At 45.3% G+C, this 14,665-nt stretch overlaps 1 protein-coding gene across 1 annotated transcript in view; it reads right to left on the bottom strand.

Annotated features, from left to right (window-relative positions):
• Positions 1-381: 381 nt before the first annotated feature.
• The window catches only part of LOXHD1 (lipoxygenase homology PLAT domains 1), a 158,009-nt gene continuing 143,725 nt past the window's right edge, over positions 382-14,665 (bottom strand). Inside the window, exons 38-41 of the mRNA XM_071730802.1 lie at positions 7,303-7,473; positions 6,072-6,210; positions 4,040-4,201; positions 382-999 (exon numbers count right to left, since the gene is read on the bottom strand). Coding sequence (XP_071586903.1) covers positions 519-999; positions 4,040-4,201; positions 6,072-6,210; positions 7,303-7,473 — 953 coding nt within the window. The 3' untranslated portion in view covers positions 382-518. The remainder of the gene's footprint in view (positions 1,000-4,039; positions 4,202-6,071; positions 6,211-7,302; positions 7,474-14,665) is intronic.

The following is a 14,665-nucleotide window of genomic DNA, read 5'->3' as shown; positions in this document are numbered from 1 at the left end:
GAGCAGACCTGGACAAATTCAGCCCAAGAGCTGGGTCTGGCTTGAGGGGGAAAACTGAGGGGTGGAAAACCCCACCTTGATCCTACCCCTTCAGACCCAGGTGGATAATGGGTCCTTCCCAACCTGTCAGCAGAAAGCTCTGCTGTGCCCACTGCCCATCTGGTGGAGGCCGTGGGCTTTCCCATCTCTTTGGCAGGGCAAAGCACTGAAAGCAGAAGATGTCATCAGAGCTGCTAAAGGATAGTTTATGTAGGTGTGGCTTTTAACCACAAATAAGTGAGAAATGTATTTATTTCATTCACAGTTTTATATGATCTTTACAAAAAGCAGCGATACTTTTACAAAATGTCAACCAAGGAACCACATCTGGCTACAAAAAAAAGAAAAAAAAAAAAATCTCCAGATATAAAAGGCCATATCTCAAAAGGCAAAATACAATACAAAACAGTACAAGGAGACAAAAAAAAAAAAAAAGTGCGTGTGGAAGGGACCAGAACCCTCCTGCAGCTCTGCCCTCCTCAGTAACTTGGGAAAAGCTCCCTCCAGATTAACCCATCACCCCTGTTCTCATCCAGCCACTTCCCACAGGGAAATATGGTGGTCACGCCCGTCGCCGAGTTGGTGATCTCCACCCTCTCCACCAGCCATCCCGGAGCCAGGCCGCTGTTGTCGTGCTCAATCCTGACTTTCTTCAGCTCCCCCATCTCCAGGGTTTCCAGGTAAAACCTGTTGGTTTTGCCCCGCTCAAAGAGGTTCCTGAACTTCTGCTTCAGCGCCCGCTTTCCCGAGTCCCCGTTACTCCCAAAGATGGTGATGAACACGTTGGCGTCGGTCCCCGCGCCCTTCTCGAAGCCCGTGACCACGATGGTCTCGTATTTGACTGGCACCAAGCTCCGGGCTTTGCTGGCAAAGCTCTCGGTCACCTTGGCACACTCAAAGACTTTGTAGTCCCTTCTCTTGTAACGCAGAGGGATCCTCACGTTGCACCTGAAGAAGTATCTGCCGGAGGGAAAGCAGCAGCGTCTTAATAGCATGGCAGGACACTTGGTTGGGTTCATTTTATCCTGCTAAATTGCCCATTATTAATGTAGTTTTAGTGCTTTTCATACAATAACACAATCCCCAGCTTGGTTTGGGTTGGAAGGGACCCTAAAGCTCATCCATTCCCAAGCCCTTTCCATGGGCAGGGACACCTCCCACCAGCCCAGGTTGCTCCAAGCCCCATCCAACCTGACCTGAGACACTGCCAGGGATGGGGCAGCCACAGCCTCCCTAGACAACCTGTTCCAGGGTCTCACCACCCTCACAGCAAAGAATTTCATCAGAGTCCAACTTAGTCTCCCCTTTTCAATTTTGAAACAATTTCCCCCCCTCCCTGCCCTTGTCCCCAGTCCCTCCCCAGCTTTCCTGGAGCCCCTTCAGGTACTGGAAGGTGTTCTAAGGTCTCCCTGCAGCCTTCTCTTCTCCAGGCTGAACAACCCCAACTCTCTCAGCCTGGCTCCAAAGTAAAAGTGCTCCATCCCTCTGATCTTCCTGGGCCTCCTCTTTTCACTGTAAATGTTTCTGTCTAGAAGGACAGCCAGGACTGAACACTGCAACTCTAACTGGAAACCCCAACATCTCCCTAGACATCCACAGACACCCTGCACACAGGAGGGCTGGTGTGGGGGACACTTGTCACCTCTTTTGACCATGCAATGACATGTCCATCTGCAGACCCAGCAAGGGAGGGTGAATAATCAGCCCTGCAGCTTAAGCAGCCCATCGCTGCAGAATGTAACTGGTCTGACAGCAGGGACCAGCAATTATCCTCACTGGTGGTATGGCTCAGGTTGGGCTAGGAACTCAGAAGAAAAGGGTTTAAATTCCTGCCTTCCATCCCTTTCCTCCTTTACATCACATCAACCACCCCTAGCAGGCAGGAAAAAAAAAAAATAAAATCTTGGAGCAGAGGAATGATGAGTACCAGATGTGGGAAGCCCTTGGATGTGCTACCTCTGGTGATGAGCAGGGAGCATCATCCATAAATCACCCCTCACCTCACGCCTCACCAGAGGCTGGAGCACTCCACACTTACCCATGTATTTAATTTCCAATGAAGCAGATGATTTCAAAATGAGAGAGTTTTTTTGTTTGGCTTGGTTTGGTTTGGTTTTTCCCCCCCCACACTTTGACAAATCTGCAGCAGGTCCTCCTGGAGGGATTGCAACTGGATTGCAGTGTGTGTGTGTAAAAAAATCCTTCCTGGAGGAAGGATTGCTGTGATTTCACAGCTGTACCGTGCTGCTTAAGCACTTTCAACACTTCTGACATTTTTCTGCAGCCAAAGTAAGGCACTCCTTTGTCTGGAAAGAAGCTTTTGTAAATGAGGGATTCTGGTGGGAACAAAATTCTAGGCTCAGACACAGAAAGAGAAACCCCAACAAAACAACAAAACAACAACATCGAAATGTTGGTAGAGGGGTTGCCTGATGCTGCAGTTTTATTTCCTGGGGTACATAATATCTCTTGGTCTGGAGTTACAATGGAACAAGCCAATCTGCAGGAGGGGCAAGAAGGAAAAAAAAGGTGACTTTCCTAGCCCTGGAATTTGCAGGAAAGGGCTTCTAAATACAGCCCATTCACATACGAAAGTCTACTACTAAAAGGCAAAAATCCCAACATAATTCAAAACTATTTCTGAAGCAATCTCATAAATCTTTTAACTTGGTCTTTGGCTTGACTAGTGGGTTGGGTTTTTTTGATGTTTGGAATTGGAGATATCTGAAGTGAGAGTCCCCTGACCAGGTTTTGGTGGGATGCAGCAGCATTCAGATCAGGATCAGGGTGAGGATCAGAAATACGTGAAGTGATCTCTTTCTCTCAGGGTGGTATCTCCTCCAGTGGACCATTTGCAGAGCAAACACCAGCTCTACTGGGACCTCCTGGCTACCTTCTTAAATTATAAACAACTTTAAAAAAATGTGGCTCTGTGAGAAGGTTTTTTTGCCACTTCAAAACATGCTATCTCAGCAGTTTCAGAATGTTCCCAAAGAGGTTAATGTGTGGATCTGATTGCACAGCTGGACTTCAAGGGTTCCATGTTTTTCCCCACCAGGAGAAAGAATGTGTCTTAGTATGTAACTGACTGAGTTTTCATTCAGCAAATATTATTACGGCTCTTCTGCTGTCTGATTAATTTGCTAGAAGAGACTCTTAGCTTCTGAAAAAACCTCTAACTTTTCAAGGGTTTCTTCTTAAGCACTCAATTGTCTCAGCTGGAGGAAACTCCTTATAGTTAAAATCTTCAGCAGCAATGGAAATATCACAGAGAAGAAAAGAAATCCACAATTAACACTGCAGATATTTTACATGATGAAGAGTTTGTTCTGCAGACAGATGATCTCTGGCTCTGGCATAGTCCCTGTCCCTCCGCAGTCATGAACATCAACCCTTCCAAAGATGGGGCTCAGACCAAAGTGTGTAGGATCTGACATGTTCAGAGCCCTTCAGTCGTGGTCATTTTTCAGCCACGGCAGATTTCAGTCATATTTGAATCAGAGTAGCTGAGCTGTGTGATTGCAACCTTTCCAGTGGACTTTTTGGACTGCCCCCGTAGTGTTTCACATTCAAACTGTTCTGAACTGGAAGTCCAGGTTTTGTCTCAGTCTCAAACCTTTTCTAGGTGCTCTGTTTACAAGACTTACCTAAAGGCCAGTCCATGCAGAGCATCCCACAAATTCCTTACGTTTCAGTCTAGGTATTTTCCACAAGCTGAGAACATTAATTAGTCACAGATGGGAGATTCATCAAGCCAGCTCATTCATAAAGTGATCTGCACATGCAACTGCTCTCTTTACCAACTCACAAGTTGCACAGGCAGGTCACTTGTGTGTACTCAAGACACCAAACAACTTTTTCTTAGCTTTCAGAAATGGATTAAAATCTGGTAAGACTTTCCCCCATTGCTTAAGTCTGCAATGGTCAGGAGGACACGTGGAGCTGCTCAGCATCCTCACACCCTCCTGAAGCCACTCCTTGGAGATGAGAGGGTACTTACTTGTTGTCAAGCTCCATCTCTGTTACAATAATCTCTTGGACATGCCAGAAGACATCATCTTTTGCAGATGACTTCTTCCCATCTTTTGGGCAGTGGCCTACACAGATGGCTGCAATATCTCCAACATTCTTCGAAGAAAACTGAAATGTGTCTGTTGCTCCCCTACAGGAGACAGGGAGAAGTTTCAGTTGAAGAATGGATGTGATTTGTTTTATATTGACACCAAGTAATTCAACCATGGCTAGAGAAGATAGAAGATAAACCTTCATTTAAAGTAATTTTATTTAACCTACAGTCATTCAACAAAAAGTATCATTTCCATACTTAAATTTAGTGTTTTAGCCGATTAGGGGTGACAGTTTAAATTGTTGCCACTAGGACTTCCCAGGATAAACTTGAGCTCTTCCACCTACAAAATCAATTTGCCCCCTTACAGATAAAACTAAAGGATGACTAATTTCCCCTCAGAACTTACTCATTCATTCTTGACAGATACTCTGTCTGTTACACACCTACCCACCATAGTTGCATTAAATTTTCTGGTTCAGCCACCCTTCCTGAAGTTCAGCTTGAAAACAGTTTAGAGAAACAATAAGTCTCTTTCAGCCTCCTGTCTGGCTACCTGCCATGTCCCCTCTATACGTGTTAGTGTTATCTCCTTGCACTGGACCTTATTCCAGCCTGCCTCCCATGGATGGACTGTGACTAATGCTTTGGAGAATGTTGTACTTATCTCCATCACCTGAAGGTGAGGAGGAACCTCCTCCTGGTCTTTCATGTTTCATTTGAAGTCTCAGCCATTCATACCAGAGTCCACATCAGCTATAATTTCACCTTGCTTAACAGAGCCACAGGAAAAACCTTTCCTTTCTGCAAAGAAACAGAACCTCAGGAGTGTCCATAATTTTGAAGAGATTCCCATCTCCTTAAAGGCATGCTGTGCCCTCGAAGTACAATCATAGGATGGCTGAGGTGGGAAGGGAGCTCAGAGCTCATCTCCTCCAAGCTCCCTGCCATGCCCAGGGACACCTCTCATCCACACAAGGATGCTCCAAGCCTCATCCAACCTGGCCTTGAACACCTCCAGGGAGGGGGCAGCCACAGCTTCTCTGGGCAATCTGTTCCAGAGTCTCAGCACCCTCCTGCTGAAGAACTTCTTCCTCAGATCCAGCCTCAACCTCTTCTCCTGCACTTTCAAACCATTTCCCCTTCTCCTCTTGCTGGGCACTCTTGGGAAAAGTCCCTCTGCAGCCTTCCTGGAGGTTCCCTTCAGGAACGGGAAGGCAGCTCTGAGGTCCCCATGGAGTCTTCTCTTCTCCAGGCTGAACAATCCCAGCTCCCTCAGCCTCTCCTCCCAGCAGAGCTGCTCCAGCCCCTGGAGCATCTTTGGGGCCCTAAAAACAAACCTGTCTCACATCTGGGAACACTTTTGTGCCACATGGGAGAACAAATCTGCCCCACGTTACATAAATGTGCCAATGGCTCATCTGCACATGAGGCTGATCCCTGGCTCCTCTCACATAACAGTCATCTTTCAGCCCCCATATTTGTCTGGAAAAGTGATACCTGAGCAGCTCTGACAACATTTAACTTCCAGCTAATTTTACTTTCTCTCCAATTCCCACTGAATCCCAGTGAGATGCTGTACCAGGAACTAAAAGCACCTCCAACTTCCTTTTGCTCCTCCCAGATCAAAAATACACAGAATAAAAAAATACAAAGCCCACCAGAACCCCTTCTGGAGGGACTAGCACAAAGGGGACATACACACACCTACGTCATCTACTTCTCTTTTTACCCAATGCCTTTTTCTTATCACTTTTAAACCTCCTCTATATCTGCTCATCAGAAACTAATTTTACATCTTCCTTTTTTTCCAGGTGAGAAGCCATTAAGCTTTCCTTGGAAGGGGGATGAGAAACAGCAGGGCACAAATGTAATTCTCTAGACCACCCTGGAGAAGAGATGGCATCTGTGGGAGACACACAAGCAGGTGGCAAGTTCTTCTGGACCACAATATAGTCCCAACTACCTTTCAAATCGCCTTTTCTTGGAGGAGTTTTCCATAAGAAATTCCTTTGAGCGGCCCATCTTTCCTTCTAAGATGATCCAGATGTTTTCCTTTGTTTCTGCATCCTCTCTGTCACTCGTTACCGTGAGAATCTCATAGGCTTTAAAGGATAATTAACACACACGTTAAACAGAAAAAGAAGAGCAGATGGTTAGAAAGATCTCTTCATTTGGCTGTCACTTTGCTTAAAAACTCCCTTCCTAATATTTATCACAGCACACAGGAAAGTATTTTCAAAATAAGGATGGAACCACATTGAAATCTGTGGGGCTTTTGTCTTCTACATGTTTTGGACCCCATGCAGGGATAGAGTGCATGAAAAATGCTTTATCAGGTAGCAAGAGTAGATGGAAATGCTCTTGAACAATCTGTGTCCAGCTTCCTGCTGCACAAAGTACTCCCTTTTTAGCACAGCCCAAATCCTACAGGTTTTATGCCACTATTCCTGACAGGGACAGTGAGAGTATCCATGTACCCAGTATGATGTCTTTTGATACTGTGCTGGCATGTAAATACCCCAAATAGAAATCACAAGGCTGATTTTTTGCAGGGACAGACTGAAATCACACTGAAATAAAGTGATTATTGGCTCTCCAGGACTCCCTGCAGCAGCGTGCTGGAGCTCTTGAGATACACTTTGCATATCATCACTGCAGTTAAATAGCTCTTGCTTGCTCACCACATAAGAGACCAGTGTAATTACTTGGCCTCAGCTGAATTACCCAGAGCAGACCCAGGGCTATGGGGTGTTAAGCTCAGCCATCATGTTCAACTGGGGTATTAGAGCTAGCAGCCCAGAACGTGTTCAGGAGGAAGCTGGAGCTATGTCACTTATAAAACTTTAAGGAATGAACTTATTTTCCAGCTCAAAACTCAAGCCTATTATCTCTAATGAAACCACAGCCATGTGTCCTTACGGCTTACTGCTGGCTTGAACTGTTGCAGATGGGCCCCTCTTAGGTTTCAGCCAAGAGTGAGATCTCTTTCTTCCTCATAAATCCTCATTTTTTTTCTACCTTATCACAGCATTACATTTTTCAACTAAAGTGTACCTGAAGTCATCCAACCCTTAAAGCCTGAAAGCACCAACCCTTCGTGCATCGGCACCCTTAGTGCAGCAGCTTGCAGAAGATGTGGTCTCATAACCCCCTGAGGTGCCTCAGCAAACACCACAAACCAGCTCTAAACTTACTGGTACGTTCCTTCAGCTCCAGGATGTCATTGTTGGCACAAGCCAATTCCCTTATGAGCTGCCCATCATCTTCACCTTTAGCCAACCAGCGGTCACACTGGAAACGAAACGTCTTATCCGTGGCAGAGTCTGTCACATCAATGTACTCCAAGTGCCAGCCTGGTGCAATTCCTAGTGAAAATAATAATAATAATAATAAAATCTCCATGTTTTCTCACAGCTTGATAAGGGGGTGAGACACCTCTCCTCAGCAGCACCCTGCTGGTGCTAGAGATGATTGGTGTTTCCTTCAGATAATGTCAACAATGGATCTTGTTCTGACACCGAAAGCAAAACCATCTTGCTCGAGACCAGAATCTGGTCCAACTCCTAGGGTCAGGCCAAGTTTTTGAGAAAATCAATGGCTTTTGATCACATACAAGGGAAACAGGGTTCTGGATAAACTAGATTTCAAGCTCTCTGGGCAAAGGACCATTCCTTGTCCTTGCCCAGTGCTTTGTAGGAGATGGGGCTTCTGCAGTACCAGTAGCAGCAGTGGTGAGCAGACAGAACCAGGGCAAAAGTTTGGGGAGTGAAAGTGAATGGAGCTTCTTCTGTCACAGAACCCACAGCTGGTTTGTCCTTCCTTTTTATGTGAAGCATGAAGCTGTCAAGCCAAAGGAAATGTTCCACCTAGCCCCCCACCCCACCATCACACGTGTCTGTAGCTGTTAAAAAAGATACAGCAGTTTGTGCATGGTTTGTGGTGCACTCCCTTCACATTTCAGGAGTGCTGGGTGGCCACAAGCTACAGGGTTCAGTGTCTTTCTCTATAGCCTGAAATTTCCCCAAGCCCTTTGTACTTGGAAGTCAGAAGGTAAATTACAAAATTACAGCTTGCTCCTTTGACACTGCCAGCCAGCAAATGCAAGGAAATTATCCATGCTGTGCTGACTTTGCCAAGCAACCAGAGTGAATTCACTAATGCTGTGACAGGACATGAACATAGAACAGGCTAAAGTGATGGATGCTCCAGCAAGGACAACCTTATGTTTTATGGTTTGTTTTGTTTGCTTGTTTTGGGGTTCGGGTTTGGTTTTTTGTTTGGGTTTGTTTGAAAAGCAACTTGAAAATGAAGAAAAGGGCATTTGGGGACCATTTCCTGATTTTTGACATAGAGGAAGTCCTTGTTGTGCTTGGGGGGACAGGAATTTCTGGCAGTTCTAGTTGCAAGTCCTGTTATTAGTCAGACAAAGAAAGGTAATGCTCATGATGACAGATCTCTGCTGACTTACTATTTACACCCCAGAGACATTAAAAAGCTCTTGATCTTCCAAGAACTCACTGTCCTCTGCCTACTTCCTCAGTTTGCAAATATTAATCTTTCGGCCTGAAAAGGAAATTATGGCACTTTTTTTTGAGTTATGTCAGCAAGTCACCCTACTCCTGTGCAGTCCCTCCACATCATGTGCTGTCAGTTTGCTGCCAGCCTCACACCCATTCCTACTTTGTACCATGTCTTCCTGAACCAGCTACAAAGCACTGACCTCAACCAAAGACACCACTTGCCCCTCACACTTCGAGGGCACAGAAAACTTCAGAATCATGGTGGCTGGGAGGGACCTCTGGTTAACATCTCATCCAGCCTCCTGCTTAGAGCAAGCTCAGTTGAAAAAGGTTCCTGAGGGCTGTGTCCAGTCAAGTTTTTAATATCTCCAAGAACAGACACTCCACAACCTCCCCGGGCAACCTGTTCCAGTGTTTGACTACCTGTGCAGAGAAAAAAGAGCTTTTTTTCTTATGTCTAAATTGAATTTACTGTATTAATTTATTAATTTCCTGTAATGGCCTCTTGTCCTGGGCCAGGCACTGGGGAGAAGAGTTCTTGCTCCATCTTCTATACTTATCATCAGATATTAGTTCACATCAATAAAATCCCTTTGAGCGTTCTTCAAGCTGAACAGTGCCAGCCCTCCCAGCCTCCAGGGAGACCTTAGAGCACCTTCCAGTTCCTCAAGGGGCTCCAGGAAAGCTGGGGAGGGACTTGGGACAAGGGCATGGAGTGATAGGACAAGAAGGAATGGTTTCAAGATGGAAGAAGGGACATTTAAGTTAGATATGAGGAAGAAATTCTTTGTTGTGAGGGTGCTGAGCCCCTGTGCCAGGTTTCCCAGAGAAGCTGTGGCTGCCCCATCCCTGGCAGTGTCTCAGGTCAGGTTGGATGGGGCTTGGAGCAAGCTGGGCTGGTGGGAGGTGTCCCTGCCCATGGAAAGGGGTTGGGAGTGGATGGGGCTGGAACATTTAAGGTCTCTTCCAACCCAAAGCAGTCTGTGATTCTATGAAATTGAATTGTCTGTAGCTGTTAAAAAAGATACAGCAGTATGTGCTGGATGTTTTGTGGGACTGTGTCAAAGGCTTTGCTCAGGTCCAGGTAAATGACTTTGGTTGCTCTTCCCTTGTCTATTGATATTGTGATGTTTTCATAGAAGGCCATAAAATCTGTCAGGCATGGTTTGCCCTTGGTGAAGTTGTGCTGATTACACCCAAACACCTCTTGAATTATTCTTCTGCTTCAGCCGTGCCTCCAGGAGGATCTGCTCTGTGATCTTACCAGGCACAGAGTGAGTCTGAGCAGCCTTTAATTCCCTGGATCTTCCTTCTTTCCCTTTTAGAAAATGGGGGTTGTTTCCCCTTTTCCAGTCAGTGGGGACTTCACCAGACTTCCATGACTTTTGGAATATAACAGACAGGCGTTTAGCAACCACATTCATCAGTTCCCCCAGTACCCATGGGTGTATCCCACTGAGTCCCATGGACTTGTACACTTCCAGGTTCTTCAGATGGCCACAAGCCTGATCTTCACTTACAATTCTTCCTGCCAACTCTTGCCACTGTCGTCCTGTGACTTCAGGAGTGTGGCTGGAGCCCTTGCCAGTGAAGACTGAGGTAAAGAAATCATTGAGAACCTCAGCCTTTCCCATATCACTTGGTTCTGCTGTTTCCTTTCTGAGGGGGCCCACACCTTCCCTAGGCTTCCTTTTCCATTAATTTTTTTTTTTCTTTTTGTATTCCCCTTGGTGTCCCTGGCTAGATTTAATTCTAATTGAGCTTTAGCATTTCTAACCAGGTCTCTTGCTGATTTTCTTGGTGTTCTCTGCAGAAGATGCATTTTTCAGCTCTGGGCTATTTATAGAGTAAGTTCTGGGCTCTGTCAGGGCATTGACATTGAAAAGAAAATACTAACAGGGTGTTCCTTATGGCACAAGGGTACCTCTCCTTTTCTTAATGGTTGGAATCAATGACCTTAAAGGTCTTTTCTAACCTAAATGATTCTATAAGATTCTATAAATAAAACAGCTCTTGGAAAAATGTTTCTCTTTCCTCTCACTAGAAATGTTCTTTCCTTTTTCTTCCTCATGGTTACCACCTTAGGTTAGGAGTCCTGGAAGCTGTAGAAGTACCCTGTATTGCTTTTTATTTCACCAGAGAAATAATTTACCCCCAGAGCAGCACATCTTCTCACCCTGCCCATGTCCCCTGGTCCCAGGAGTGGTCACATCAAGAGTTCCATTTCCAGACCACGAAACTCATTAAAAGCTGATGTCAAAATGGAAGGGGCTGAAATGGTTTGGGGCTGAAGAAACTTTTCTGCATCTGGTATTGTTTTTATCTTATTTCAGAGTGGGAATTTAATTTATTTTTGCATTGATCTGGTAAAGATATAGAGTCTGTATGTGAGAATTTCCACTGAGCTGACTGCACACGCCTGGGAGAAAACCAATGGAAGGAAAAGAAGCTGTGCAAGCAGAAACACCTTCCAGGTCATGAAATCCTGGTTTCAGGATATTTCTGTTTACATGGATATCCTTGTGTGGCTTTTGCAGAGCAATGGGCTCACAGCACCTCAGATGCAACATTAAGGGAAATACCTCTAGGGACATAACCCTAGAGGAATGAAATCCTCAGCACAAGGTGGTTTATGAAGGGGGCATCAGTGAAGAAGTGAGGAGGAGCTGGAAAAGTGGTGTGGATGTTTTCCTGCGTGGGTTTAGAATGGCAGATGAAAGTGTTTGTGCACAAAAAGCAAAATTATAAATTCATTATAAATTTTAATAATGATGTGATTGGGCTGAAGGACATAAATCAGGATCTCTAGTCTGAGCCAGAGCCAGGTACTGGGCCAGGTACTGGGCCAGGTACTGGGCCAGGTACTTATTCATTGGCATTTACCAGATGTAGAGTGATAACCCCAGCAATAGTTCAGAGCTGGCTTAATTATTGAGCAGGGGTTGATGTTACCTCCCTGACCCACAGCTCTCTTTTTCACAGCATCTCAGGGATGTCCCTGCTGCAGGGGGAACATCAAACACACCTGGTGGGGAAAGTGTCAGGATTTCCCCCCTTTGGAGAGTGGGACTGGGGTTTTGTGGAGTGAAGTGATGACTGCCCCTCATCCATTGCTAAGCCAAACCTCCTCTCCTGTCTCAGGGATCCTTCTGGCTTTGTGTTTTTATGAGATAAGAACATTTTGCTGTCTCTTTCTTTATCAAGTTTCTATTTTTCTCCTTGTCAGGTCCAGCTGCTCCACACTGTTTTCCAGCAGCAAGGCACAACGTGACCTTCTGGCTTATCTGGGAGTTGTTTTTCACCAGAGAGCAGAGAGAATGTTGAATCTCTTTTTCCCACACTGAGGCAGAGCATCCTGCTACAGGATATAGCAGAGTGGAAGGAATTTCCCAGGTCCTGTCCCCTGCTCACAGAGTCTGCCTGTGCAGGAGAAACTGGAGGATGTCTGCAGCAATGGCTCATCAGCCTGTTCCCTGGATACAGATGGATGGATGGTGAAACCTGATTCACTGTGAAAGCCACAGCTGCTCTATCAGTCAACTTTTGGTGCTTGCAGAAGAGCCAGAGCAGATCTGTTTGCATCCTGCTGGCACCTCATCCAACAGTACCAGGAGAGCAGGGGTGCACAAATTGCATCAATGCTTTGGAGACCACCCTGCGCTTTTCCACAGTGACCACATTAAAAACTAGGAACACCATATTTGTCTCTATTTCTCTTTTTGGAGAGAAGAGATGCACTCATTTCAGCAGCCCCTCCTTGATTATGCAGCTCGTGGTCTTTAAAACAGCTTGGCCACCACTGTGCCCGTGTAGAAGATCCCCCATCACCACAACAAGTTTGATGTTTGTAACAAAAGGTGCTTCACTCCAGGCTTGGTTTGCTGCCATCAGAATCCCCAGCAGCAAACACACCCTCAGAAAACCCATGGCCGTGCCACGCAGGCTCCTGAAGAGTCTGCAGCTGGAAGGGACATATTCTACAGCATGCAAAACATTTCAGATGTAATTAGAGGAGGAGAAGGGCTTTGGGGAAAACAGAATTGTTTTGCTTGCTTGACTCTGGCAGTTGAATAATTTAGTGTCAGACAGAGAAATATATTCTCTTCCCCAAGTGTCCTTATCCAAAAGAGCACTTATTTGTCCCATTTATCCTCCTCCCTTAGGCTGGCAAACAGGTGATGCTGTGTACATCTGCAAGGCCTTTTTCACAGGCAGTGCTAAAAGTCTTGTTCTTGCCTGATGCTGGACAGATTGGTTGGATTGCAAGCTCCTTGTCCTGCATCACTGCAGTGAGATTCTGACTCTGTGAGACGAAACACAGGCAGTGGCATTGCTGCTCCATGTTTCCTTTGCCTCTCTTGGGAACAGCCACCATTTGCCCCGGCCTGTATTCACCCCTAAAATATTAACATATGCTGACATATGCAGAAGCATGGGAGGATGTGGGGGAAAAAAAAAAAAGAAAAAAAAGTGAGCATGAAGAGAATCTGTTGGATTCACCACTCACCAGCCACCTGGTCCTCCTGGACTCTGTCTCTTGCAAAGCAAGAGATGATGGGATCAAATCTGGGCTGGAAGATCCTTATCCAGGCTTGGGTATTTATATGTCTGTGGAAGTTGTGTCCACCCTTTTCAGCCATATTCACTGATCTCTCCCTCTACTCCTTGCCCATCTGTAGCAGATCTTCTTCAGTTTGGTTTTGAAAGCAGCTGATGCCTGCTCAAGGATAATAGCTGCCATCACTGGTGTTTATGTTCCCATAGGAGTAAAAGAAAAACCCTGTTGGCTTTTATGTCCCCCCCCCTGCTGGGGACATTGATCATGGGCCAGTGAAGAATTGCTTCTTCAGAACCATCAACCAGGGCTGCTTAGCCCTCTAATTGCATGGTTTTATAATTTTTTTTTTCTTAAATTTTCACATTTCCTGATACATAAAGTAATAACCATTGCAAACACAATTCATCAGCCTTGTATCCTCTGACATTATTTACCTCCTGCCTGGTTAGGTGACCATCCATCCCTAAACCTCACCATGTGAGACATAATCCAGAAAGTGGTGGGAATTTCAATAGCAGTGCTGGATCTCCAGAAATGGAGAGTTAATTGCGAGCTGTTAAAATCATGGCATCTAGCTTTGCACCAGCACATCTCAAAACCCTTTAAGAAGGTGAATAATTTTTATCTCTAATTTACATAATTGAAAATGAGGCACGGGGATGTGATTTACACAAGGTCATTCAGCAAGACAGTGGCAGAATAAAAATAGATCCATTTTGTTTGTGTGTCTCTCCTTTAGGATCGTGCCAGCTCACACCACAACGTTTCTCATCAGGGCAGGCAGGCAATGCAAAACCTCTCACAACCTTTGACAGAGAAAAAGCCTAACATTTGGGACAGTTCTAGAAAATTGGTCTGCTGTCCTCCCTCCCCTGCTGTCTTCTTCAGTCCAAGATCTGAGTGAGATCCAATCCACCCATAAATTACTTTCAGAAACACATCACCTATCTTGCAGATAAAGTGCTCCTGTGCAAAACCACTTAACAGCTCAGAGTTAACAGAAGATTTAACAGTTTCTCAGATGATATTCCTGCACTTGAACCATATTTTGTGTTTCATTGAGACATACTTGATGCAAGAGCATTTAACAAGGGTGCAGGATAATTTATCCCTAAGTGGAGAAAAAGAGACATGTAGGAAGAGAAGCTTTTACTGAACTGATAATTCTATATCTACACCTGGACCTCTCTGCTCTTTCCTCTCTCTAGTGAAGGGTTCTGCAGTTACAAGAGATTGGGAAGATCTGAAGGACTCCTCAAGGTCGACAATGAAGTCTTCACCTTCTCTCCAAGTCTGCTGTTTTGTCTGTTTACATATTTTTTTCCCTACTTTATATCAACTCCAGATTATGAGATGTTTACTCTCTTTTCTGCTTGCACTGTACAGCCTGTAGCAATATCTTTTTGATAGGACTGTTGAGCGTGAGAAAAAAAACTGGCCTTGAAGAGAGAGGAAGGTGCATGGCATTGAGGAGGGTTC

The sequence above is a fragment of the Heliangelus exortis genome, chromosome Z (genome assembly GCF_036169615.1).
Source record: "Heliangelus exortis chromosome Z, bHelExo1.hap1, whole genome shotgun sequence".
NCBI lineage: Eukaryota > Metazoa > Chordata > Aves > Apodiformes > Trochilidae > Heliangelus > Heliangelus exortis.
The sequence above is the reverse complement of the archived record's forward strand: the minus strand, read 5'-3'. Positions and strand labels throughout refer to the sequence as shown.